At 43.1% G+C, this 27,142-nt stretch overlaps 1 protein-coding gene across 1 annotated transcript in view; it reads right to left on the minus strand.

Annotated features, from left to right (window-relative positions):
• The window catches only part of RALGAPA2 (Ral GTPase activating protein catalytic subunit alpha 2), a 126,212-nt gene that overhangs the window by 38,843 nt on the left and 60,227 nt on the right, over positions 1-27,142 (minus strand). The window contains exons 26-37 of the mRNA XM_054383527.1: positions 26,569-26,627; positions 25,584-25,692; positions 25,153-25,263; positions 24,389-24,457; positions 24,084-24,221; positions 23,203-23,386; positions 21,466-22,240; positions 20,830-20,901; positions 18,752-18,875; positions 17,503-17,658; positions 10,104-10,262; positions 5,846-5,973 (exon numbers count right to left, since the gene is read on the minus strand). Of these exons, the coding sequence (XP_054239502.1) occupies positions 5,846-5,973; positions 10,104-10,262; positions 17,503-17,658; positions 18,752-18,875; positions 20,830-20,901; positions 21,466-22,240; positions 23,203-23,386; positions 24,084-24,221; positions 24,389-24,457; positions 25,153-25,263; positions 25,584-25,692; positions 26,569-26,627 (2,084 nt within the window). The remainder of the gene's footprint in view (positions 1-5,845; positions 5,974-10,103; positions 10,263-17,502; positions 17,659-18,751; positions 18,876-20,829; positions 20,902-21,465; positions 22,241-23,202; positions 23,387-24,083; positions 24,222-24,388; positions 24,458-25,152; positions 25,264-25,583; positions 25,693-26,568; positions 26,628-27,142) is intronic.

Consider the following 27,142-nt stretch of genomic DNA (forward strand, 5'->3'; position numbering starts at 1 on the left):
CAGCAGTGGTACATGAAATCTTCTGCACAACTGAAGCTTGATGCAGGGCTAGGACACAAGTTTAAAGCAGCACTTAATAAACGCCCCAGCTTCTGGCAAAATTACTCACGAACAAATAAAATATTACTGATGAAGAAACGGAATAAAGCAACCAAGTGTTTCATGCAAAGCAGTAGCTTCCCCACAGCAGAGGAGAGTTAGGATTCAAACTCCCAACTCAATCCTGATCTACTGCTTATACTTTATGTGCTATTTCCAGCAAGATCATGACTTTCCAGTCTGGAAAAGGTTAAAGAGGTATGGCTGCATACTTCAGGAGGCTTGTTTTCAATTAGTGCACCTGTACAGCATTTAAAAAATCCAAAGCTGAGTTTGTTTGTTGGTTTGTTTGTTTCCTATTTCTGATATAGCACACAGTGAATTACTTTCCATTTAAAAACCCATGTCACTTAACCACAGGTTCATTTTTGGAACTACCCATTAAATCACTTGGGAAATAAAAGCTTTTAAAGCTCTTGGGGCTTATTTACTCCCACTGCAGAGTACAGTTGCTGCACAGCCATCACCGTCATCTGCTACAGAATTTGCTTTGGACTTTCTCAGCAACCTTTTAACAGCTTTCAGCTGTAGGGAAGAATAATGATACAGCAGAAAAATAAATGGTACTGTTAAGATGCAAACTTGACTGCCTTGCCTTCTGTCACACGGTGAAGCTCACCGGCAGTTCTCAGTACCGCAGACGCACGCCGCGTGTCTAACGAGGGGCTGCGAATGGGGACAGGTAGGTACAGATGCCTGCACAAAAACATTGAAATTTAAACCCATTGTGGCTGTACACCATTCAGCAGCACAAGAAGTAGTTTAAATCCACAGAAGCATTATATACTCTCTATATATTCACAAGCGGGATGCAGTAGATTTCTCTGCAAGTCTATGAAGAGCTCTATGAATAAGAGCTGAAGAGCCGCCTACACAATCCCATGTAATGCCACCTAAAAGCTTTGCCTCGCATGACTTATTACAGGCTGGAGCAGATTAGAGGCATCGATCGCTGCCTGGAGAAGGTTCTGGCTGTGAGGAGGGAAGGCAGCCGCAGAGGCAGACAGCCTGGCCATCGATCCGCTGCAGCGGGGAGCTGCGCTGCAGAATGAAGGTCAGCGCCGCTTTACACCACCCCGAACAGCCAACGGCGCGTTCATCAGCATCCCTCAGAGACTGCTGCGGTAGGACCAAACGCTCCCATCATCCGAAACTCAAACCCTCTGCTTCAGCTGCTTACCACAACCACCAGAGAAGAGAAGGAGGGCCAGTTAGACCTGCTGCTCAGCGCAGACAAAGCAGTGGAGGGCTGGCTACAGGCAGACGCTCCTGCGAGCCAGAACCGATCACTTCGGCAGAAAACTGTCAGATGCCATGTCACATAAATTGTCACAGCTCCTGTGACACATGCTTCAGAATTTCATAGCAATTTCTAACAGCATCTCTATAGCTCAGGGGCATAACTTCATTGGATGAAATCAAGGGAGCAAATTGTGAACCCTTCTCCAAACACAGTAACAGCCTTTCTGGTTTATGTTTGCAGTACAATCGAACACTGCTTTGTAACCAGAGTTCTATCTAAGTGCAAGCTCGTTTGGAGAGCTACACAAAATGTGTTTGCAGGCATCTGGCATTACATGCACCTACAGCCATTCACACAATTACACCCATCAGAGCAACTATCTTTTTTTTCAGTCTCTGAAAAAGCAGGTAAGCAGATCAGCCGCTCTACATTAAGTTAATCAGAAATTGGCTTAAGCCAATAAAAGGAATTAGTTCAGAATTCAAAGTTGATGCTCTTGGCTTAATCTTCTTGATTCCAGACGTGACATACTAATAGATGGCAGATGTGTTCATATCTAGATGCAATGCAATGAATTAAAGTTTTGTGTATCTTCATGGCAGGGGATAAAACTTTACACACATAGCAAATTCACTTCTCCAAAGTTAAGGGCTGGGTTTTCTGCAGGCCCACAAACAGGATTGCAAATCACAGAGCAGGCAAATGGTGACAGCCAGTGCTCAGATATTATGTAAAGCATCCTCATTATGTTCAGGTTTTCTGTCTGAAGGCACGGACCAAACTTACAAATCTCTAGACACAAACAATTTCATTGAGGAGCAAGGAAATGACTCCACTTTGAAAGATAATCAGGATTCTGGGTACTCAAAAATGCTTTTGCTCAGTCACTATCTCCAAATCTCACAGTCTTCTAGGAGACCAGCACTGAATTATAGACCAACCATATTGCCTGCAGACTTAGTTACACTTTCAGATTTGGAGATTTACTAGCATCTGAGCTTAAAAACTGTCATCTTAAACAGCAGCTGTACACAAGACCCATCATAAAGACTTCTTCCCCTTGCCACCAGTATTTATCTGTACAGACAAGACCAGTTTCCAAACGTGCATTACTGAAGCTTATGGTAACTGGGACTTCAGAAAGTGTCCAAAAACCCTTCCCAGTATACAACTAATCTAATCTAAGATGCAAGAGAGCACAAGGGTGCAGTTTTACATCACTCCCACCATAGTTTGAACTACTCAGTATTACTGGAACCAGAACAGACCCTGCTTAGGGGGTTCTGCTCAAGCCAAGCCAACTACAGCTACCAATGCACTGGTTTTCATCCCTGCTCTCATCTCCTAAGGCATCCTGCTTACAGACTTGCATTACTCTGAAATACTGACAGCAGTTTTAACTGGTCTTAATTAAGGGGAGCTCTAGTTTGGGTAAGTAATTATTCCTCTGTGAGATTTGTTGGTCCTTCCTTTCCCCAGGACATGAAAAGGAGGCTTTAATGCTCTTAACTTGCATAAATACATACAATTTCACACAACAATTTTATTAAGTCTAAACATTCTTCCTCCTTGTTCTTCTATAATTTAAGCCACTTTATTGTTTATGATTTCTGTAAAGCACAGAGGCATGTTTAAAACAAACATTATTGCCTGAGACTGGTGAGGCTGCTGAAACACATTACCCAGCACTCAATGCTTACTTAAGGCTGGTGAGAGCACCAATTACTGTGGCCTACAGCAGCCAAGCTGCAGTGCTTTGCTGCACCAAGCACGAATGCACTCCTGAAAAATGGTTATTTTGAACATATCCTGATGTCTCATCATGCATGACCATGTAAACACTGCAGCAGCTACAGAGACAACGGAGCTTGAACCTGGCACAAGACAAATGAGTTGTGCATTAACCACCCTGCTTTTGCTCCTGTACCTCTTACCTAGGCTTTAGGACAGCTTTAAAGTGAAGTTTAAACGTAATGATTTTTAAATGAATATTTGGCTCACCCTAATAAATTCCTTTAAACAAAACCAAAAAAATGAGAAACAAAAAATTAATCTGACGTGGTCTGCCATAGTTACCTTCCTCATTTTCAAAGGAGTTTCCAACAGAAAACCGTATTTGGGTACAACAGTGGAATTTGTGTCATCATGACCAAGTGATTACAGTGCACAGCGAGATTCTCCTGCGGCTCTGCGGTCCTGGTCCCCATGGAAACCGGACTCGGATATTGTCCTGCACTCGCTGGAGCACTGAGACTTGCAAGCCTTTTGTGCCTGATGAGATTTCTTCCACAACCTTCCAGCAACAGACCCTATGCTTCCTCCTGACTCTTTCCTAATTGAGATGCAAATTAATCTCTGTGGCTGATTACGCTTCCCTTAGAGCCCCTGACAAGTGCAGCTGTAACTGGAGTTTACAGACTTTCCAACAAGTGACTTCAGCTGTCACTGCTGGCAAGATGCTGCCCCGGCTCCCGGCACGCGACCCTGCACAGGCACCACCGCCAGCTCCAGCCCCTTGTACCCTGCAAGGCAGGAGCTGGGATCAGGGCTCTGTCCTGGCAGGAGCAGGAACCCAGAAGGTATGTCTCACACTGCTACAGCTCCAGCATGAGTTATTTGCATCTCCAGTCTGACAAAGTTACTAAACTCTTTCATTTACTGCTCAAATTACCAGGTCTGCTTTCCCCCATTCTCCTCACAGCAGTTGGCAAAGGGAACCCCAGAGCAAAGTCATCCACTGCTTGTATTCCCTTTGGGAGCTGCAAGGCAGTATTATTGCACTGAACAGGCTCAAACACCTTCTTCACACATCTATACATTTACATTCCAATTTCTGACACACTAAAAATTTTGGTATATCTAAAATGATGTACAAACATTTCATGACCTACAATAAAAGTTGTGGATAGCTTTCTCTCCCACTCCAATGTTGTTCTTTTGGGATCTTCCCAGCACATTACCTTTGTCCAGTTTGAGAAGTTTCTCAATCCACTTCCATTTATTGGACAGAAAGTGACAGCTGACTCACCACAGAAATCGTTGGTGCAAAAGCAGGCACAAAAAGAGGGAAGAAAAGAATCTGGGGCCAGATGCTGTTTCAGCTAGACCTCAGGCATATGCTGAGAAGTGGCATGTGCTATCATATTTGTGCTGCTCATGTTTCCCTGGGGACAAGGAGAGACCCAGGGACAGACCCTGCTGGAAAGCAGGAGCACAGCAGGCTGGCGAGTGCTGTTTGCTCACACAATGTTGAAAGCCAGAGGATGAGCAGGGTTAGGAATCAGAGGATTCCGACGAGAAGTGAGGTGCTGGGATAGTGGTAAGAGGCAGCAGGATCTCCTCGTCCTTGTAATCACTGTTACACTAATTTTACTATGCTTACTATGTTACTATGTCTATTATTATATATTGACTATAGATGCAGACGGATTAAGCTAAATTCTGAACAGAAGTTCCATAATGAGCTAAATTTCTCATGAAACAGAAGTGGAAAACTTGGCAAGTTTGGAATCATCTGTCAGGTACTGCCAGGGTTTTGTGGTTCATGTATCGCATTTAAACACCAACTGTCTTTGTTTTAAAATGAGTACACAGTGAAGTTAATAAAATACAAATGTATTTCATCACAATGCTACTTTTAGTTTCTGATGGCTTTTGGGAAAGAATTAGCCTTTTTAAAGGCAAAAACAACCCACAGTACTCTGAAGATATTTTGTGTCTATGTTCTGTCAAAGACGGAAACATTTCATTCACAAACTTTCTCTAAGTCTTATGGTTAAGAAAAATAGTCAAAATCTCTGCAAAGAAAATGATGTGCAGTGAGTGCTGGTCCTGAGATAGGTGATATGATTAACAAAAGCTATAAAAGGTTTCTAGCATAATTCTGGCATCCTGAGAAACTCCTAGAATAAGTGAAAACCATGCTGTTAGTTTGTGTAGTAGTCGAGAAGTCTCTGCTACAATTCCTGTAGCAGTTATCTTCCAGTCACTGCAAGAAAATATGTCCTGAAATGCCCAAATACAGATATGAGGAGAACGAAACTGGAAATCAGGAATGGAAACAGCTCTATCCAAGTCATATCCCATCTGTGTTATTAATGCAATGAGTCCATGTAAAATCAATTGGATTGCTGCCTTGAGTAAGGTATCACAGTATCAAGGTAGGAATAGAGCTGAGCTCTGTGTTGTTAGCCTAGTATACACTGTAGATAACTTCTACTAGTGTGAAAGAAAGTTGAGTATTATCATTATCACAGTTCAAAGTGCAAAGACTGCCTGAAGCTGCTGGTCCAAACAGCCTCGTGATGTTCTGATGTCAATTTAAAAACACAGGATGACAGCTGAGTGTGCACAACGGAAAACATTGAGCTTGACATGAAGAAAGGTTTGTGATTTTCCCAAAAATGCAACAGGAAGGACTTTCAAGCTTACCTCTCTGCAGAGAGCATTCAGGAGTAAGAACCCTACCCAGGAGAGCCATGCCCCAGCAGGAGGAAAGGATACAAGCTCTGGTAGAGTGGGATGAGTGACTTGACAGCTCTGCTGGCATTGATACACGTGGCACATATCAGGCTTGGCAGCAGCTTTGCAGTCACGATGGCTCCATCAAAGAGAGGACCGAAAAATGGCACCTGTGGACCCCAAATAAAGGCAACACACATAAAGCTGAGCCAGCAGAGGCTGAAAGGTTAGTGTAGAGCACAGAGACAATGGCTGCTCCTTCAGGGTTACATGCAGAGGAAACCACCAGAGAATGTCATTTGGTGACGTATGGCTCCTCAGATAAAGGCTATACCAGGTACAAGAGATGCTTTATACACATAACAGACTTGGCCATGTCAAACCCAGGGAATTTTTATGTGTAGATCTATAATAAACGTTAGCATTCATATGTAGTCAAACTCATTTCCCTTTCATAATTCAACGACAGCAAACCAAAAATCAACCCAACCAAAACCTGAAACAGACAGGAGAAGCAATTATCAATATTTAAGCTATGGATTTTTTCCATCTGTACAGAGGCTTATCACATAAATAAATACCCTCCATTATTCTTCCGCAACTGCTAGTGGGTGACTGTGACAGTCATTCAATAAATGGACAAAGGGAATAATATAAATCTCCTGCATCTAGGGAATTCCTCTAATTAGAAGTGGCAATGAATTGCAGAAGAAATTTGGTTTTAATATAACATCTGCAAATGACAGCTGTCTTATCACACATTTATTTGGTCATTCCTTTAGTTAAAATGATTATCCAGCCCCCTCCCAAAAAAAAATAGATTAGTGTAAAATGTTTCCATAGTGGTTTTGCTTTTTAATGCTAGGATTACTAGCCAGGCAGTTGGAAAGCAAGGTGGCAGAAAGAGAAATTATGCCACCAAAACGATAGTGTTCTAGGGCATCAAGTTTTCCTGTCTTAAGGAATAACATTTCTAAGTATTGACAAAAGAAGAAAAAAGAAACCTCTATTTTAATGTAAGTACAAATAAGGAAGTTAAGTACACAGCAATATTAAAATTGTACCACCAAACAAACAGCAGATATTTAAAGTCAAATTAACGCTTAGATGAGCTTCTGTCCAGGGAAATTTATTGCCAGGCTTTTTTGACAAGCCAGTTTTGCTTACGGGACTTTGCTGCACTGTTTCTTCACCACCTGGTCTCTAGGGCGTGTGGTAGATACAGAGTATGACAGGATTTATACACTTAAAATACAGATAGGGCATGTATGGTGTGTGCACTTATATATGTGAGTATATCAATATATACACGTGCTCATCTTGAAAAACATCTTTCATTGGGCACTCCCCAGCAAACTTACCAAATCTCTCTGATATTTTAAAGCCAAAAGTTTAAACCCTGTTTGCTCTAAAAGTTTCCTCATTACACTCCACTTAACAGAGCTTTTTGTACTGTACCATTCCTCTTAACAGAAATCAGGCCAATTAAGGCTGAACACTAAAACCTTTCCTAAGCTTTCCTTAGTCTCCCCAACGTGTCCCCACAGCGTAGCTGCAGTGAGTGACTTTCATGAAATTTTTTCAACAATAATCCAACAGATTCTTTCACAAACTGTGTCTGAGGCACATGGTTTGTCCAAAAGCACACCCAGTGTTGGCACAGACAGCCAGATGGATACAGAAAATCAGGGAGAGGACGGAAGTGTCTTTGTAGGAGAGTGACGGATTTTACATCAGCAGAGAAAAGCAAGCGGAACCCCCGGGAGTGCAGCTTTACCCCAGATTGCTTCGTGGCTTTTCCTTGTGGGGGGTAACACTCAGGAGCCCCACAGGGTACTGCTGCCCTGCCCTGGCAGGCTTGTGGAGCTGAGGGTGAGGCGAGGGGGCACACAGCCGGGCCATACGCCCGCCTGGACACAAAGCTGGGAATTATTAATTCCCGAGCAGACCTGCGGCCATGCCGAGGGTCACTGAAGTCAATGGAACTCGCATATCGTCAGCTTCCATCTGTACAGGGGGCTCTGCCTTAATGAGGAGTTCGAGGGGGGAGACCCTGCTGCACGCCCCCTGCTCATGACTCCTCCGTAAGCTGGGATTAAATACCCATTTGAGGGAAACAGCGTTCTGAATGGTGACCCCACCACCACCCCCCAAAAAAAAATATACATATTCTGCTTTGACAGGAATCAACAAAAAAAAAAAAAGAGTAAAGGGAAATATCCCCTTCCTCGAGTGCTCCAAATGTCAGTGCAAGTTACCCATGAAACAAAAATTAATATTCAGCCCGCTGCAAACACCTGCTTCATTACAATTTCCAGGAGGAAGGGGGAAAAATAAATAATTATTTCTGTTGCATGCAGTAAAAGTAGGCAAGGTCAAATAAACCTTTTGAGCACAAAGCCTTCCCCTCTATAGCAAGCAGCACTAGTTAAAAGAGTGGGGAATGGGTAAATTATTGTACCAAATGGCTGAGAATTAATCTCTGATGACTAGCTGCAATCTAACGAGGCATCTGTGTCCCAGGGAACCCGCAGTATGTCCCTGGCGGTATGTGCAGTGTGTAGAGTCTGCCTGGCATTCTTTGTCCTCTTTTGCAGGCAGCTTTTCGTCTCATTGTTCAGAATATCCTCATGCATCTGTGACGCGTGGAATGCATTCACACTAACAGACTTACTATTGTCTTCTCCCAGAAGCTTTGTCAAGCAAAGACTGCATCACGGTTCCCGATAATTATATTGCTTAATTAATCAAGACAAAAAAAATTTGCAAATCATTGCCCGGTTGCCAAGCAGGGAGATAAAAAATGAAAACAATACGAGCTGAAGCAATATAACAAAAGTAACAGCTATCTGATCAGAAATTCTTATATAATGAAGCTATTAATGCTAAATCGGTTAATGTTAACATTGCTCCAGGTGTCTCTACTTAGATGCAAACAAAAAGGCTAACATTATGTATATAAAAGGCCAAATGTTGCCATGGATTCTGTAACCTGATAGAGAGGACAGCCTTTTCATTTGATTAGGGAATGCAATTTAAATACCAGGGACTGAAGCCAAACAACAGACATTTCTCTGTGCAAGCCTCTTTCATTCACCCTGGGGTCAGTAGCTGGTGAACAAAAGGTCAGCCACACTTGCCCTGGAAATGTCTGGATTAATTTTATTACATTGTAATGGTTTGTACTTTAAATGTAGGGATAACACTAAATTTCCAGTTAGCTATTATTCTTTCTGCCCGTTGGGTATTTTTGACTAATATGGAAGACGACATAGCTTTTCTCCATTGGTTCACGGAATTGTCAAGCATGTTTGGAACACTAAATCCCCATTTTCCTGATGGAACACAAAAAGCTAAAATTCCCAAGAAGTAGACTGAAGAGCTCAAAATCAAGTGGAGGAAAAAAACCCCTCACTATGTCAATTAATAACAGTTTTTTAGGGTGAAATGTCTGCTGGCAAGCCACTGGTTGTCAGTATCATAGCTCCTTCATTCACAGCTCAAAAGTTGGTAAAGAAGTCATATGATGTGCATGCTTTTCCACAGCTGGTTTTTCTCTTGGTCAACTATTGTCCCTCATAGAGGGGAAATGGTATTTACCACACCGATGACTTTCATAGAGTGTATATTCTATAGATTTTTTTTTTTTTTGCCATCCACAATGTACCAGAGAGAGATTTGCTTTTGTATACATCTGGATGGATGTACATACATCCCCTGACATTTTGAAAATGGTCTAAAATGTGGTTGTTTAACAATGATTTCAACAGAAAACACTAAACCTCAAAAATTCTACTTTTAGTGTAAGGATATCCAATGCCTACATCATCCCAGTGAGTCAGATGATGATGACAATCTCAAAAACACGAGGTTCTGCACAGTATCGTATGCACAACAATAACCAACCTGTATGGGGTGAATTAATAGCAAATGAGGAACTTAAAGCTTTAGCAGTTTGCTTTTATTGCCTCACATCGGCAATTCACAATGATTTTAACCACTGTTCCTTGTACAGTAGCTCCTGTGGGTTGAGAGTTCTGAAATATTTCTCTAAGCACTAAGCATAAATATAAAATTAATTAGTAGCCATTGTGATCACTATTAACAATTCTAATTTTCAAACAAAAGCTCCATGCTCAGCAGACTTCTAAACCCAGATGGAGAGACTGAATTTACTCTTTGCTGGAAAAACAAAACACCAACCCAAACTCTAAACTATTGACCTTTACCTAAGCCACAAAACTGTTGGTCACTTGCACACAACACATGACAGACCCCAACAAGCAGTCAAAAAACGTACCTCAGGTTTCTTCATGATCTCTATGAAAAACATGTGGTTCTTCATGGGATAAATAACAATTAGAACATCTCCAAAATCCGTTGGTATAATGCCTCTGCGGTAGTTCCGGGTGTGCTCAGACCAGACAATGTGAACCTCATCATTTCCCAAGTGACGAAGCTGCAACAGCAAATTGGCTCTTTATTAATCAGAGTGATAACAACAGTTTATGAGGGGTCACGGCTTACAAATTGAATTACAATGCTCAATAGTAGAAATATTTCATTACAGGGAAAAAAAAAAAAGTTAAAATATTGTTTTTCTCCAGTTGCTCATGAAAAGCTCTGCTAAATAATTCGCGCCATTCAGCACGCATTGTTGGCTGATGGCTTAATTAAGTAATTATCAAACTAGCCATTAGCACGATATGTAAATGTATGTTACCTACAGTAATTTAAGATGGAAATCGGAATTACTGGAACAAAACATTAACCAACAGAACCCCATATTCTGGCTGAAACAAGGCAGTTGCCACAGAAATATGAAAATGCCTGAACTTGGGTTGTCAAGAAACTTTCCCTCGTGAAGCACTCTTGTTGAATTTATTACACTACAAATAGCTCCTTGCTGATTGTGCCTGGAGAGGACTTCTGTTTGAAGACATTAAGGAGTAGTATCTGGGCAATGTGAATTAAGAGAAAAACTGGGGGAGTTCCCTTTTTTTCTTTATTTGAAGCAGAGTTGCATAAAATATGGAGGAAATTTAAATGTGACACATACAAAATGCATCTGCAAGCCTGTGTGTTTGCTTTGTTATTGGAGGAGCTGGAGGTGATCTAACAGATGGCAAAAAGTGTTTGGCAATCATGTACGAGCCACGCACAATAGTTTCAACTGTAAGCTTTAAAGTTAAAATTTAATCCACATGCAGAATGCCAGTCCAAAGCATAAAGAGAATTTCAGTCCCTCTTAAAGCTTAAAAGACACACGCCCCCTCCCACCCCCAATTTGGTGCTAGCCTCTGGAACAATGTGCACAATAGAGCTAACAAAGAAGCCAAAATGTAGCTCTGCCTTCTTCACTGTCTCTGAGCACAGGGGAAAAAAAAGAAATGAAGAAAACAAAGAAAGGATAGTAATTTTTATTGGTAAATAACAACTAAGTGAGCTCAACATGCCTTGTATCAGCCTGTACTGTACCACTGCATTTTCCCTCTCCAGAACCAGGCAGCACTTTTAAAAGTAAAGGCTTTCACTCTTCCTTTTCCTTTCACTCCTACTCCTGCGCTGCAGTTGTAAGAGAAATGTGACAAGAAGCATAACACATGGAAAAACACAAAGTTCAAACGATGAACTACACTTACAGTTTGTCTTCCAGCTAAATTCAGTGTGACTTTGAGTCCCAGTTTATTTCAAAGGAAAATAGTTATATTTTATTTACACCTATCAATAAAAGACATTTATAGATCTGTCTGGAGAAAATACCATTTGTGCCTTATGAAAACATGAATGATCCTATTAGTAGAGCTTCTCACATGTACAGAAGTCAGTATAAATTACTGTTCTCATGGTCATCCTGATTTATGGGCAGATATATTTTTATATTTAGACATAAAGCACCTCTCACCATATTGAAAAACATTCTTTGTAACCTCTTTGAGGCAGAGAGTTTTAATTTATAATAATTTATTATTCTTCTTCTCTTAGTTGAACAGAAAAAAACCCAAACAAACAAAAAAACACCAAACAACAAAAACCCCACACCACAGCAGCACCCAAGAAAATACTTTAGTGGAGAGAACCCCAGTGCAGACTAACACATACAAAACCAAGCAGCACGTGCACAACAAAATCCTGATTTCCTTTTCTGTGAACAGATGCAGCCAGGTCACCTTAAAGGTGACTAAAAGTGAGATGTAAAGTTTAGTCTTTAAAAGCCCCAAAGCTGCCTGGCTGCAAGACTTTGTGCAGTAAAGGTTTCACAGGCTGAGATCTCAGTGTTTGGCAGCACATGGCCAAAACCCAGCTGTAATTTGCTGTGAGAGCTGAGGGAAGGAAGGGCCCAGCTCGCACCAGCTGTATTCAGAGCAGCCCAACGGCGATGTGTTTGTGAGCTGTGCCCACGATTCGTCAGGCTGAACTCTGCATGCCCTGATGCCAGAGCACTGGGAAAGCCCACACCCGTGGTATTTACCACCTCTGCTTAAAAAGCCCCACAAAGAAATCTGGAAAAGGAATCCTGTGAGGTGATGCAACTGTCCAGTTGCACTGGGCAATTCACAAACTGAACATGGCCTTTCTCTCTACAATAACAGACCCTGAAGGAAAGGCTGTCTTCCCTCCTAGTGCCTTCAGAATGATAAATAGCACACACTGCTATAAAATCATTGAGCAAAATAGGTCCAAATACTGCTTACAAGTCCCTTTTTAAATCACATGGGACTATTCTGATAATGAATATTTTTCCTACTGAGGATCCCAAAACACTTCACAGTTATATCCAAGAGAATAAATTACAGTAAACAGGGATAAGTTAGACCAACTGAGGCACATTGTGCTTGTTTGAGGCAGGGAGTGGTGGCTATGAGCTCAAAATCTTGCAAACATTGTGCATTAATAAATTACTACCTTGACCACAATCCTCATGCTAGTAACTCATGTTAAAGCTTGAGGTACTGCCTGCCATTGCTGTGAAGTCATCCACCTTTAATCATTACATTTAAATGGCCTATTGCTGCAAATAGAAAATTGCTATTAATCACAAATATTTGTTCTTGAAAGATACTGTCATTGATTGACTATCATAAACTCTGCAGTGACAACAAACCAGCTGCTATTTTCCTGTGTCTCTCATTCAAAACATGAGTTGTCAGATAGACTCAATACCCTGAAGGACAAAGTTTTGCTCACAGACCCAAAGTGATACAAACAATGTCTGGAGCCACAGGCTCATGATATGCCCTCCATGGAGTTTAGGGAAAGGGGAAAAAAAAAACAGAAAGAAATACATTAAAAAAAAAAAAGGCATCCCACAGGAAATAAGATACAATTAAAAAGCAAAACCAAACCACAGACCACCTCAACCACAAGAAATCAACAATTTTTTTTAGGTATACTGCTGAGTTGAACAATTTCTCTACAAGTGTTTTAGGGAAAGCAGCTAGCTCATTTCAACTCCACTATCACCTAGCAAGGTTGGACCAGGTGATCCTTGGGATCCCTTCCAACCTGGCATTCTATGATTCTATGAAATGCCACCAGCTTCTCCTTCCTGTGTGAGCTGACTGTGTGGATTTTCAGCCTGCACACAACATGAACAGAATCTATAGGTTCTGAGCCACACAAGCTTGGTGCCTCGGGCCTGCGCAGCACTCCGTGCCTGGAAGCTGGCTCCGTGCACAGCCTCTGCGGTGCGTCACGCCGCCGTTAATCACGTTGGCTCCGTGCTGCCTCAGCCCCGATGCGGGCTCCAGGAGCCTCCCCAGCGCTGGCAGGCTGCTCCCCTGCGCCTGAGCAAACAGTTTTGCAGGCTGCCCGCTGCGGCGGGGCTGCCCGCTGCCTGCCAGGCAACACGCTGCCGACACTGGTCACGGTACACACCTCATGGCCTGACCTCCTTTCCCTGCTAATTGCATTACACAGCCAGCTGGCTCCAGAGAGGAGTCGTCTGTTTGACTGAAGAATTCCTGCTTTTGGGCAGGCAGGGCTGCTACTTTTGCTAAGTAACAGTCGGGCCTGACATCCCCATTGTTTGCCTGACAGTGGACCCATCCTAAAATCTAAGTTTTATTTGTAAATTAACCAAGAAACTTCCTGCCAGAACAGTGCTGCCTGGAGACTGATAATGTGTGCCTTTCATTCCCTTTCACTCTTACTGTATCACTGCCAATTTGTTTTTCTGCTGCTCGCCAGCCCTAGGCTATAAAAGCCTTGTAAGACATAAGTGCAATTATAGTCCTGGAGTCAAATGAATTGGACAAATCCAATAGCACAGCTCTGTCCCCACTTTGCAAACCCCTACAGCAGTTAGATTAGCTGCTAAAAATCTAATCTAGCTCTAGCTAACAAATTTCTGCAGCGAAGGAGCAAGAGTTCAGTATGGGGTTGCAACCAGATTTCTGAATTGAAAAAGTTCTGCTATGACAATGGAGAAGATGGAATAAATCACTTACAAATTTTGCAGCTCATTTTTAAACCCTTAAGTACAATTTAGGCAGAACACGACAGGGGACAGTAGGATGCTGTTACGATGATTGATTTTCACTTCTGCCTCAAGACAGGCAGATAAAGAATAAAAGTTTAGAATCAGTGCTGCTGAACCCTACAGCAGCGAAAGATATCAGCTGAATTTTGATTATTCCACTTGAAAAGATTTCTTTCAGGGCTAAGATTTATTTGGAGATTTTTTCTTTTCTTTTTTTCTTTTCTTTTCCTGCCCAGAATAAGCAATATAATGCCAGTATATACTTCAGAAACATTAAGACAAACTGCAAATTACAACTGTACTGTACAAAAACAAGGGACCCAGTTTACCCCCAGTAGAAATGCACTTATTCTTGTGAACTCATAGCAGAAATGAATTTATCCTCTTGTGTTCACTAAAAATAAAAAAACATAGTAACATATTTAAGTAAAATTACTGCATCTGCTTAATTCCCCCAGCCCACAGAATTTATGGCCTGCTGTACTACTTCCTTGGCCAGCAGGTGGTAAGACCTTCTGTTCCGCTTGGGAGCTTGTGAGCCAAGCACACTGAGTGGGATTGAATTCTTTTTGCCTATCTGCAGGCAAGCCAAGCAGAGAAGAAACCCCAGAAATGAGATCAGGATTTCAGAGATAAGGGGGAGCTTAGATCCCAGATTGTGTCCACACAGTCCTATCTGATGGAAGCATGGGGAATGCAGGAAAAAAAAAGTTGTAGCCCCCACTGCACCCTGACTGACATAGATTCATAGATTCATTCACCAGGTTGGAAGGGACCTCAAAAATCATCTAGTTCAACCTTTCATATTTTCCCAGTAACTCTGTCACCACACACAGATCTACTGCAGCAAACATTGAAAGTGGAGCAGGTATTAAGAGTGGCATCGTAAGCTGCCTTCTCACACCCTGCTATGAAAAAGAAGCATTAGACAGGTAAAAAACTGAAAATAATCTTTTTAACTCTGTTCTGCTGAGTCCTCACTTGGAGTACTGTGTCCAGCTATGGGACCCCCCAACACAAGAGGGATGTAGAACTGCTGAAGCAAGTCCAGGGGAGGCCACCAAGACAATCAGATCATCTCTCAAGAACTGGAGAACTACCAGCCCTGCAGAAATTTTACACTGCTGCTGAAACACACCAAGCCTCCACTCCCAGCTGCAGTTTTGTGGAATTTGCTAAGGACTCTGCCAACCTGCACAGAAATCCATGCCTGCTTCCACAAGAGTGCTGACAAATTAAACTAGGCCATTCCATGCAGGAGCACAGAACCACGGAAGATCACTCCTCAAGAAAGGCCTCTGGAAGTCATCTGGTCCAATCCACTGCTTACAGTGGGGCCAGCTCTCCATATCCGTTAGGTTGCTCAGACCTTTGTCCTTCTTTATAGGAACACGCAGTTGATCCCTGCAGGGTTCCATTCCTTTAGCAGATTTAAGTCTTCAAGCAATTACTTGGTGCTGTTTTCTGTAGATAGTATCTACTGAGGCTGGTCTTGTTTCCTAGCACTTCAACACAAGGAGACTGGCAACTACTAAGTACTTTTGCTTTTTCTTTCTCACGAAAAAGAAATTCTCTTAAAGCAAACAGAGGAGACAATTACACAGAACAGCCAGGCTCTGAATGTCTGTGTTAATCCCTAATGTGGGTGGGAATTAGGAGAATTAGTAAAACAGACTGTTTGCAATTAAAACCCATTTTCCCCCTTGCAGTAGCTCTGTCAGACTGTGCTCTCTCCTCTCCCAGGTGATGTAGTACTCAACAGCTAGACAGGATTTGGTGGACCACTGGAACAGGCTGTCCATGGAGATAGGTGAGGCCCCATTCTTATTCAAGGTCAGGCTCACCAAGGCTCTGGGCAACCTGATATAGTGGAGGATGTCCCTGCTGACTGAAGGGGTACTGGTCTAGATGACTCTTAGAGGTCCCTTCCAACCCAAGCCATTCTATGATTTCACAGCCTTTGCTATGCTTCCCTAAAACTCAGGAGCTACAACTTAAAATGACCACAATCCCTTTAGTAAAGACATGGGAGCAGTTCTCCAACATGAATGTGTGTGCTGCAAAATCATAAACTGGTTGCATAAATAAAGAAAAAGATGTAATTTTCATAGATTCATAGAATGAGTTGGATTTGAAGGGACCTTCGAGATCATCTAGTTCCAATCCCCCTGCCATGGGCAAGGACACATTCCACTAGCCCAGGTTGCTCAAGGCTTCAACCAGCCTGGCCTTGAACACTTCCAGGGAAGGGGCATCCAAGACCTCCCTGGGCAACCTGTTTCAGTGCCTCACCACCCTCGATGTCAAGAATTTCTTCCTAATATCCAGTCTAGATTTTGTTGAATTTTTTTTTTTTTTAATGACAGATATGACAACAAAAAAGAAAGGACGACAGTTTTACTATTAAATGCTGGGCAAGTTTTGTAATCTGGTAATCTGAAATTCTACCTTTTTATTTCCAGGAGGAGCACATGTTATCTTTGAAACTGCCTGGACAACAAACACAATCCCCCAGACATGTTTACAGGTAACTTTCAGAGCACAGCAGCATATCCCATGGCAGACCAGGCAGATGTAGCAACATTATTAATGCACATTAACTATCCATTCAGGACAAGTTGCCACTGCTAATTAAAAAGGCGAAGGTATGCAGCTAAAACCTTCTTTCACCTTAAGCAGCAGTTAGCAAGCAACATAATTTCAAATCACTCCTTGTTACAAAAGACAAATGATTAAATCCCTGATACCCAACAAAATTTTGGGCTGGGTTTTGGCCATGTTTGTTGGAATTGTGAATAAAACTGGATAATGGCTTTAAATATCAGCTGGCTGCTTTTGGTACTGTGCTTGTCACTCTTCTTTCACTTCTTTTCTTTCCTGTTAGTTACGTGAGGGATGATTCATCTCTGAGGTTTTATTATCCTGCATTTGGTTGTTTTGTTCTACCAAACTACAACAGTTTTGGCAGGCAGACAGCCTACAAATGAAATTATTGCTAATATTATTACTGATGGGGGTATTTGAGGCTACCATGGAAATGTTAATTGTGTTTCAGAATCCAGAATTTAGATGCCATTTAATTCAGATCATCTAGCTGCAGAGCACCACGTGGCACAGCAAAGACAGCCTGCTAGGACCAGTTAGCACAATCTGTTTTCAGTTTAATTTAAGCACTTGAGGACAACAGACAACGTTGTGAAACACGCAAGTTATTTACCTTTTTGGTCAGTGAGTCGTCTGAGTCTGATGGCATTCTTGTGGACACGTGGAAAATGATCTCCACAGTAGAGGTAGCATAATAGGGAGCTGTTTGTCCTGTGCTGCCATTGCGCTGCAGGCCACCCATAAACCCACCGTGGGTTGAGAGGTCAACCTGAGTGATTGAAAGTCAGCATCAGAAGAAATATGGAAAGGCTGAGGAATGATCAGGATTTGTTTATCACAGAATCACAGATTGGCTCAGGTCGGAAGGGACCTCAGAGATCATCTTCTCCAACCTCCCTGACATGGGCAGGGATGACTCTCAACTAGACTCAGCTGCTCAAGGCCTTTTCCAACCTGGCCTTGAACACCTCCAGAGAGAAGGCATCCACAACCTCCCTGGACAACCTGTTCCAGAGTCTCACCACCCTCATACTGAGGAACTTCTTCCTAAGATCCAGTCTAAGCCTACTCTCCCTCAGCTTAACATCATTCCCCCTTGTTCCACCACTAGATGCCCTTATGCAAAGTCCCTCTGCAGCCTTCCTGGAGGATCCCTTCAGGTATTGCAAGGCAGCTCTAAGGTCCACCCAGAGTCTTCTCTTCTCCAGGCTGAACTACCCCAGCTCCCCCAGCCAATTCTCATAGCAGAGGTTTATGTCAAGAGTTGGTGAATTCACCACTCTAGAATTCTGTAGCCATCCCAGAGACAGAGAAGCCTTCCCCTGTGGGCTTCTGATCTTTGTTTCCCATTCCTTTATTTGACCTTTAATACAAGTCCAGATAATTCATGATGCACACTCCCAGAAATCAGTGGGCAAAGAATTGTGAAAGCTACTTAGGAAATCTAAACATTCTGAAATGCTCCAAGGCTCCAACACCCTCACAGCAAAGAAGTTTTCCCTCGTGTTGAGGCGGAACCTTCTGTTTTCTAGTTTGTATCCTTTGCCCCTTGTCCTATCCCAGGACATCACTGAACAAAGATTGTCCCCTTCTTCTTGACACCCACCCTTCAGATATATATAAGCATTAGTAAGATCCCCTATCAGCCTTCTCTTCAGCTATATGGCTATTTTCCTTTGGTTCCAGCAAACAGGAGCAAGGAAACAAAAGCATTCTGTGCTGCACAGCTGCTCTCAGGCCTCACCAAGCACACCAGAACTTCTCTCTTTGAAATTTACAAAATATTATTTTCCATTTTCTCATGTTAACCACCTTACACAGATGTTTGTATGCTCTCGCTTGCCTACATTCATGACTATTACCTCCCAGCCCAATCCAGCCACAAAATCCTCATAGGCCTGGCTTCCCCTGGCATTGGAGAGTATGGAGCACTTATCCTCCTGGCCTTCTGCGATGTAGAACACAGCAATCTTGTGAGTTTCACGGCTGCAATCAGATGTAAACAGAAACAGAAGTTAAACAAGATTTGGCTCTGGGAAGGTACAGCTCACCCACATTCAGAAGCTATGGGCAGGGGACCACATTTAACACCACATGTGCCTTTCCTTCATGTGCACAAATGCATCACTCAATTTCAGTTGCAGAAATGCATTTTCACCATTTTTTTCCCCCTGCGACCACACTGTGGACACAGTTCAGAGAGCAGAGCTGAGGCTGTGTATTCTGTGACTCAGCACAAGAATTACTGACCAGTTATGGGGTTAATTGCTTCCATCTATGCCTGGGGAAAAAAAAGGCTCCAGTGAGACCTTATAGCAGCCTTCCGGTACCTGAAGGGGTCCTACAAGAAAGCTGGGAAGGAACTTTTTGCAAGGGCTTGTAGTGATAGGATGAAAGGGATTGGAGCTTAAGGAGGACAGATTTAGACTGAATATTAGAGAGAAATTCTTTACGGTGAGGGTGGTGAGACACTGGAACAGGCTGCCCAAGAAGGTTGCAGATGTTGCCTCCCCTGGAGGTGTTCAAGGCCATGCTGGATGAGGCCTTGAGCAACCTGCTCTAGTGGAAGGTGTCCCTGCCCATAGCAGAGGGCTTGCAACTTGATGATCTCTAAGATCAACCCAAGCCTTTCTATAATTCTGTGCCACCTTGCTGAGACAGGTGGATTGTACAGGTGTTAATGGGAGCATCTCTTCACCTACAGTATTTTAACAGCAGGGTGGATAGTATAGAAGTGAAAAACATCTCTACTTTCAGATCCCAGGCACATTTTACAATGCCAACAGCAACAGCTGGCTTCTTGAACTGAAGCTGAGTGGATTTGGTAGGAAAATCATCAGGATATAGGAAAATCAGAACTCTGAAGTGCTGCAGACATTTTAAAAATAGCTGTGCATCAAGTAATGAGAAATCAAACAATATTCAAAGGCTGTTCTGCCACTACCTGGCTGTAGGGTAGCTGTATGGAGATCACCCCTTGATTACTGCTCTTGACACAGGAATCATCCTGAGAAAATTCCAAGGGAAGTGGTGGATTCCCCTCTGCTGGACATTTTCAAGACTCAGCTTGACAGGGTGCTGTACCATCTCACTTCAACTCCACTATCACCTAGAAAGGTTGCACCAGATGATCCTTGGGGTCCCTTTCCAACCTGACATTCTGTGAAAAATCACAGAATCATAGAATGGTTCAGGTTGGAAGGGACCTTAGAGATCATCTACTCCAATCTCCTCACCATGGCAAGGATGCCTTTCAACTAGACTGTTCAAGGTTTCATCCAGCCTTGCATTCAACACCCCGAGGAAGGAGGCATCCACAACTTCCCTGGGCAAACTATTCCAGAGTTTCACCACCCTCATACTGAAGAACTTCTTACTAAGATCCAGTCTAAACCTACTCTCCCTCAGCTTAAAACCATTCTGACTTATTCTATTTCTAGATACCCCTAAGTTACACTCCAGCTTTTCTGTAGGCTCCCTTCAGATATTGCAAGGCAGCTATAAGGTCCCCCCAGAGTGTTCTTTTGTCCAGGCTGAACAACTCCAGCTCCCTCAGCTGATCACCAGTCATAGCAGAGGTGCTCCAGCCCTTGGATCATCCTTGTGGCTCTCCTCTAGGCTCACTCCAGCAGCTCTGTGTCCTTCTTATGACATGGACACCAAATAATCCTTTATGAGTTGAGCCAAGGGCACAAAAATTTTTGGATTTTCATCCCTCCCACCTTAGCTGAAGAAAACAGGAATTAGGTTGCTGTGGTTTATTATTTGCTATTGAGTTTGTATCTTGTGTACATCATGCCTGTCCATTCAGGCTCCAGAACTCATTAGAAATAATCCATTTTTTCACAGATGCAATTTTATGAAGCTTTTGTGATGCATTTGCTCTTCTTTTGGAAAGGCCAAAACCTGGCCCCTGGAGTGCTGAGGACACATCACCTACCATTGGCGGGAATCCAGATTTTTCAGTTCTCGCAGCAACTTGGAGTTTTTCTTCAGCAGATGAAAGCTTTTTCTAGAAAGACAGAAAAAAATATTTGAAGAAAAATGCAACAGAGGAGGCATAGGATTTTCTCATTGAAATATCCACGAGAAGGAAATCAAATCAGCATGATTCAGGTTATTTTTTTATTAGTCTAATTAAAAATACTCTGCAGGTGTCTATTTAAAATAATCACCAGCTCTATATAAGAGTTTGAAAGGATGCTGTGACTTCCACTCAGCTATGTAATTCTCACTTTCTTAAACATGTGCATGTTTGGGGTAGCAGTGAGGAGAGCCAAAGTACCATAAACACGTTCTGGACCCTCTCTCCCTGTGTTTCATAGATTCATAGAACGGTTTGGGTTGAAAGGGACCTTGGAGATCATCTCATTCCAACCCCTCTGCCATGGGTGGGGACACCTTCCACTAGACCAGGTCACTCCAGGCCTCATCCAACCTGGCCTTGAATACCTCCAGGGAGGGAGCATCCACAGCCTCCCTGGGTGACCTGTCCCAGTGTCTCACCACCCTAAGTGTAAACAATTTCTCTCTAACATTGAGTCTAAATCTGCCTTCCTCAAGCTTCAATCCACACCTTCTGTCCCAGGAGTTCATTCCCAAGTCGTTTAGCAACAGCCGACAGAAATAAAAGGACGCTTGAGGCTCAGAAGGACGTGGTTCTTCCTGACGAGCCACCTTCATACTGCAGTCTGAGTTGTACTTCAGCATGTGCTCTTTCTCCTGGGCACTCTGCCTCATCAGGGCTTCAGTGATAGCATACTCCTGCTCGTAGCTCATCCCAAAGGGTGGCGGCGCTGGCTCGTTCAGCTTCCGCTGGGGATGCAAAAGGCACTCGGGACTGGTGTTACCAATCTTCTCCAGCAATTGGTCAAGAGCATCTTCTCCTTCCTCCACCTGAGAAACATCCCTCTGGGAAATGAAATGCTGCTCAGGGCTGCTGCCTGAAATCACAAACGGGTTGGCTGCGCTCTGCCGTGGAAGGCAGCCCTCCAAAGGTCCATACAATATTCTGCCATCCCAAGAGTACTTCCCTGAGATATCTCTGACGATCACCCTGACGTCCGAGGGGGCTGCTGTGGGCTCAGTGGCCGTTGTCTTCTCAGCAGGGATCTGGAGGTATGATATGAGAGTGCTGTCATTAAACACAAAGAGCTGCAGGTTGGGACTCCGGAAGACTTCTGAGGAGAGCTCAGAGGACTCCACGTAGGAGTTGTCGTGGTTCTCACTGAGGAGACTGTGGAGGATGGCAGGGCCTCCGCTGAGCGGGTAGTGGCTGAGGTGATTCACCAGGTGAGTCATCACCATCCGAGCCGTTAAAGGTATCAACTCCAAATTCCTTCTTCTTTTCTCTAAAGCAATCAATGGAAAGATAACAGATCAGTAAGAGTAGCAAGAGGTGATTGAAAAGGAGCATCTGCAAACTTGTTCTGTTTCAGAGGCTTGCCTTGCCTTGCAGTCCTAACCCTGTCCAAGAAACTGTTTACTATCCCTTTCATAGACCCTCAAAGCTCAACTTGCCCAACCACCATGCAGTCAGCAGGGACACCTCCAACTACATCAGGATGCCCCCCCATGGGGCCACATCAAGTCTGATCTTCAATGTCTCTAGGGACCCCCTCATATTGAAGAACTTCTTCCTAAGATCTAGTCTAAACCTAGTCTCCCTTAGCTTCAAACCATTCCCCCTTGTCCTGTCTCGAGACACCTTGATGAAAAGCCCCTCTGCAGCCTTCCTGTAAGATCCCTTCAGGTGCTGGAAGACAGCTATAAGGTCCCCCCAGAGTCTTCTCTACCCCAGGCTGAACAACCCCAGCTCCCTCAGCCTATCCTCATAGCAGAGGTGTTCCAGCCCTTGGATTATCTGTGGCACAAATCATACAGGTTTTTCCCAAATCACTCAGACCAGGCAAATTATCTATGACAAAGCCATTATTTCTGATGCAAAACTCAAGAGGAGCAGCTCCATGCTTTCAAAAAGAGTTGGATTTGGGGCTTATTGATCAAATTTAATCCTAGATACTAAACTATAAGTACCAAAGGCAAACCCATTTTCTTAGTCTAGCCTATCTCTGTGCATATTTCTGGCTTTACAGCACTTCAGTGTCATTTTCTTTCTGTTGTCACTCCTGTGAAGAGCACCAGCCTTGAACATCCCACTACAGAGGCAAGTGAAACTCATCCAAAAATGCACTGCCCAGTTTTCCAGGAACAGTTGCTACATGCAGTAAGAGGCACATTTTTCAAGGAAGAGCTGTAACCTAGAAAGCTTTAATTCCTCACTGCTGAATGTTGATGGCTGAATCTCTCTTACCCTCAGCGACAGTGAGCAGGTTGCCCAGATCAGTGGAAGAGTGGCACTGGGCTGGCTCAGAGCTCTTGACATTCCCCAGTGGCAAAAAGGGGTCGTAATCACTGGAGGAGAGATCTGCCAGACTCAGCACATAGTGGCTTTGCTGAGTGTATGTGCTGGAGCCATTAACACAACAGTGCAGGACCTGCAAGTGGACAAGTGTGACACCACAGAGGTATTTTACCATCCCATTTCCAACAGCTCAAACATTTCTGCAATGATTATTTTCCCTGGCTTGGTGTTTTAAGTGTTTTAACTCTTTTCTCTTTGCCATTCTTTGTCTGTTCTAATAGCACACATTCTTAACTTCTCATCTGTACAGCTTGTGCCCACACTGAGGGAATTCATCATCTTCTACAGCTTGTTAAAAATAATAAAAACATAGAATTGTAGGGGTTGGAAGGAACCTCCAGAGATCATTGAATCCAACTCCCTTGCCAAAGCAGGATCACCTAAGGCAGGTAGCACAGGAAAGCATCCAAATGGGTTTTGAACATCTCCAGAGAAGGAGACTCCATCACCCTCACAGTAAAGAAGTTTCTCCCTATGTTGAGGTGGAACTTCCTGTGTTCCAGCTTGTACTTTTTCCTTGTCTTATCACAAGACACCACTGAAGAGAGTGGGCACCTTCATCTTGACACCCACTCCTTAGATATTGACAGACATTAGTAAGATCACCTCCCAGCCTTCTCTTCTCAAGACTGAACAGCCCCAATCTTTCAGTCTTTCTTCACAGGAGAGATGCTCAAGTCCCCTAACCATGCTTCTATGCCTAGCAGGACCTGTGAAAGGAATCTCTAAACATCTAGACACAAATGATCACATTCATTCCTCAAACTCACTCTGTAAATGTAGTCCAGTAGAGGAGCTTTGGATGCCTGTTGATCTTCAAGAACACCAGTAGACACTGGCTCCAGTAGCATTTTCAAGGGTAAGGCCATACACCAATCCAGCAAGCAAAGCAGCAGTGAAACTATAAACTAAACAACAGGTAACACAGTACTAAGGTATCTCCTATTAAATTCACCCAAACTTAAAAGGTATCAGTCTGAAAGTATCAAACAACTCTGGTTCAAAGTGACTTCATTTAATAACCATCTCAAACAACACAAACACAGACTGAAGACCACTCTTTCCAGGGGTGTACCTTTTTATCTGCTTCCACAGAGGAGTATTCAGCACTTGGCAAAAGAAATGCAATAGTAGCCACAAGGATCTAGAGTAAAAGAAACAAAATTCCAGAAAGTTATCTAATTTCTTTCACTATAAAGACAGAACTTCATGAACTTCAGGTGAACAGGGTATATAAAAGGTTGACTTCCCTAAGGAGCATCTAACTGCCCTTGTAAATCAGTGTCCAAGTGAAACAAGAAGTTCTACTAAGCATTTTGGAAATAAATCATTACAAAGAGAAGTACACTGCTCCTAGGACCACAGCAAGTACCTCTCCCAACAATAAAGGCAGAAGAAAGAAAAGGGTAACAAAGACAGCTACAGCAGCTCAAGTAAGGGAGGCCTTAGGGCAGCCTTCCAGTACCTCAAGGGGGCCTACAAGAAAGCCGTGAAGGGACTTTTTACAAGGGCTTGTAGTAAGAGGATGAGAGGGAATGGATTGAAGCTTGAGGAGGACAGATTTACACTGGAGATTAGACAGAAATTATTTACAGAGACATTGGCACAGGTTGCCCAGGGAGGCTGTGGATGCCCCCTCCCTGGAGGTGTTCAAAGCCAGGTTGGATGAGGCCTTGAGCAACACCTGACCTAATGGAAGGTGTCCCTGCCCATGGCAGGGGGGTTGGAACTAGAAGATCTTTAAGGTCCCTTCCAACCCATACTATGAATCTATGAATCAAGGATTAAGACAACTGGGCATATGATTTCCACACAAACATCTTAAAGAAGTTGATGTACCTCAGTAATTTTTCTGGACAGGGAGGATTCATACTTCTGAAGCTTTTGCCAGTAAGACACCAGCAGCTGAAGAACATCACAGGCTACCTGAGCTACCAGTTTATTAGAAAACTGGAAGAGAAAAGGTGGTTAGAAGTCAAATGCAACATCCAGATACATACAACACAATGCATTCAAGTTTTCTACATTTTGAATTATTGTGCATCTACACAAACAATAAAAAACCACTGATGTTGTAAGAATCTCAAGGAGTTGTGTCAAATGGCAAACTGTCAGTGCTCTGAGCAATGAAATGACAAGCCAGCAGGCCATGCTTCCTGGCACCAGCCACAGCTTAAAAAAACTTAAAATGCGTTTTTGTTTTGTTGGTTGTTTTTTTTTTTTTTTTTTTACACAAAGCTTATTGGTCAGAGAGACTCTCAGAGTCATACCTTCAGTGTCACACCTATGACATTGATTGCTTCCTTCACCTGAGGGTGGTTTGTGCACTGTGTTAGCTCTTCACAGATCCAGACTCCCAGGCCACAAATGGCTATGCATCTTTTGGGAAAGAAAAAGTGGTTTTGTCAGAAGTTTTAGAGAAACATTTACAGAAGAAAAAAAATTAAAAGGAAGATATGCACAAAGATGCCATCAATTTTTCCTCTCATGGAACAGGTCAAAACCTGTATGGTGCAGAGTGGACCTCATCCTGGGCTGCATTGCAAGAAATGCAGCCAGGAGACTAAGAGAGGTGTTTCTGCCACTCTATGCTGGTGAGACCTCACCTGGAGTATTGTTTCCACCTATTGGACCCCCAGTACAAGACAGACATGGACCTGCTGGAGCAGGTCCAGAGCAGGACCACAAAAATCATCAGAGGGCTGGAGAACCTCTCCTATGAAGACAGGCTGAAAGAGCTGGGGCTGTTCAGCCTGGAGAAGAGAAGGCTCTGGGGAGGCCTTATAGCTACATTTCAGTGTCTGAAAGGGTTCTTCAGGAAAGCTGGGGAAGGACTGTTTAGAAGGCTTATAGTGATAGGACAAGGGGCAATGGTTTGAAACTGGAGCAGGGGAGATTTAGGTTGGACATCAGAAGGAAGTTCTGCACAATGAGAGTGGTGAAATAATGGAACAGGTTGCCCAGGGATGTGGTTGAGACCTTGTCCCTGGAGATAGTCAAGATCAGAGTGGATGTGGTCCTGGGTAGCCTGATCTAGTTGGAAGTATTCCTGCTGATTGCAATGGGGCTGGACCAGATGACCTTTGAGGGTTCCTTCCAACACGATTCTATCTGTGAGTCTTAATAGGGCTAAAGTGAAGAACCCATCTAAATGAGACCAAACCCTAAGGCTGCAGTAACAGCTCAGCTGTCCAAGCACCAGAAATAAGCCACCAGACTTTCCCATTTTACCATTTCTCTTACTCAGTATTTTACCTTGCAGCTTCACTTGGCTCCTCTGTAGCATTCTTCAATAAAATATTTATGAGGTAACACTAAAATAATAATAACAAAAATTAGAATAAGCATCTTTTTCATACATCTGGCTTATTTAAAGTTGATTAATTTTGACAGTTGCAAGTGCAGTAACTTTAATTCTCAGTCTATGCTGAAAGCACTTTTACCTCATGTCAATTTTAGTTTGTCGAAGAAAAATACTTATTGATTGCAACTCAAATATACAGGCCCTTGTGGTTAAGACTAATTGACCTAAAAATCATAGACAGGCAGCAAGGTGGAAACTGATTTGTTTTCAGAGTTGATATGTATTTATTAATGATGAGTGGTGATCACTTCATAACACAAACTATGGTGTCAAGGTTCTAAGCAAACCATGTTATGAAAACTTGTATGTACTACTCAGTACAGAAAAAACACTTTCAAAATGCAGACTGTTCAATGACACTCTGTGGCTTGATGAAGAAAATAAGATGGGAGCCACGCTTGCTAAGGGGTTTGCTTTCTCCCTAGTTGTACCTTCTCAGGTTGCATAAAGAATTTGGAGATTCCT

The sequence above is a fragment of the Indicator indicator genome, chromosome 9 (genome assembly GCF_027791375.1).
Source record: "Indicator indicator isolate 239-I01 chromosome 9, UM_Iind_1.1, whole genome shotgun sequence".
NCBI lineage: Eukaryota > Metazoa > Chordata > Aves > Piciformes > Indicatoridae > Indicator > Indicator indicator.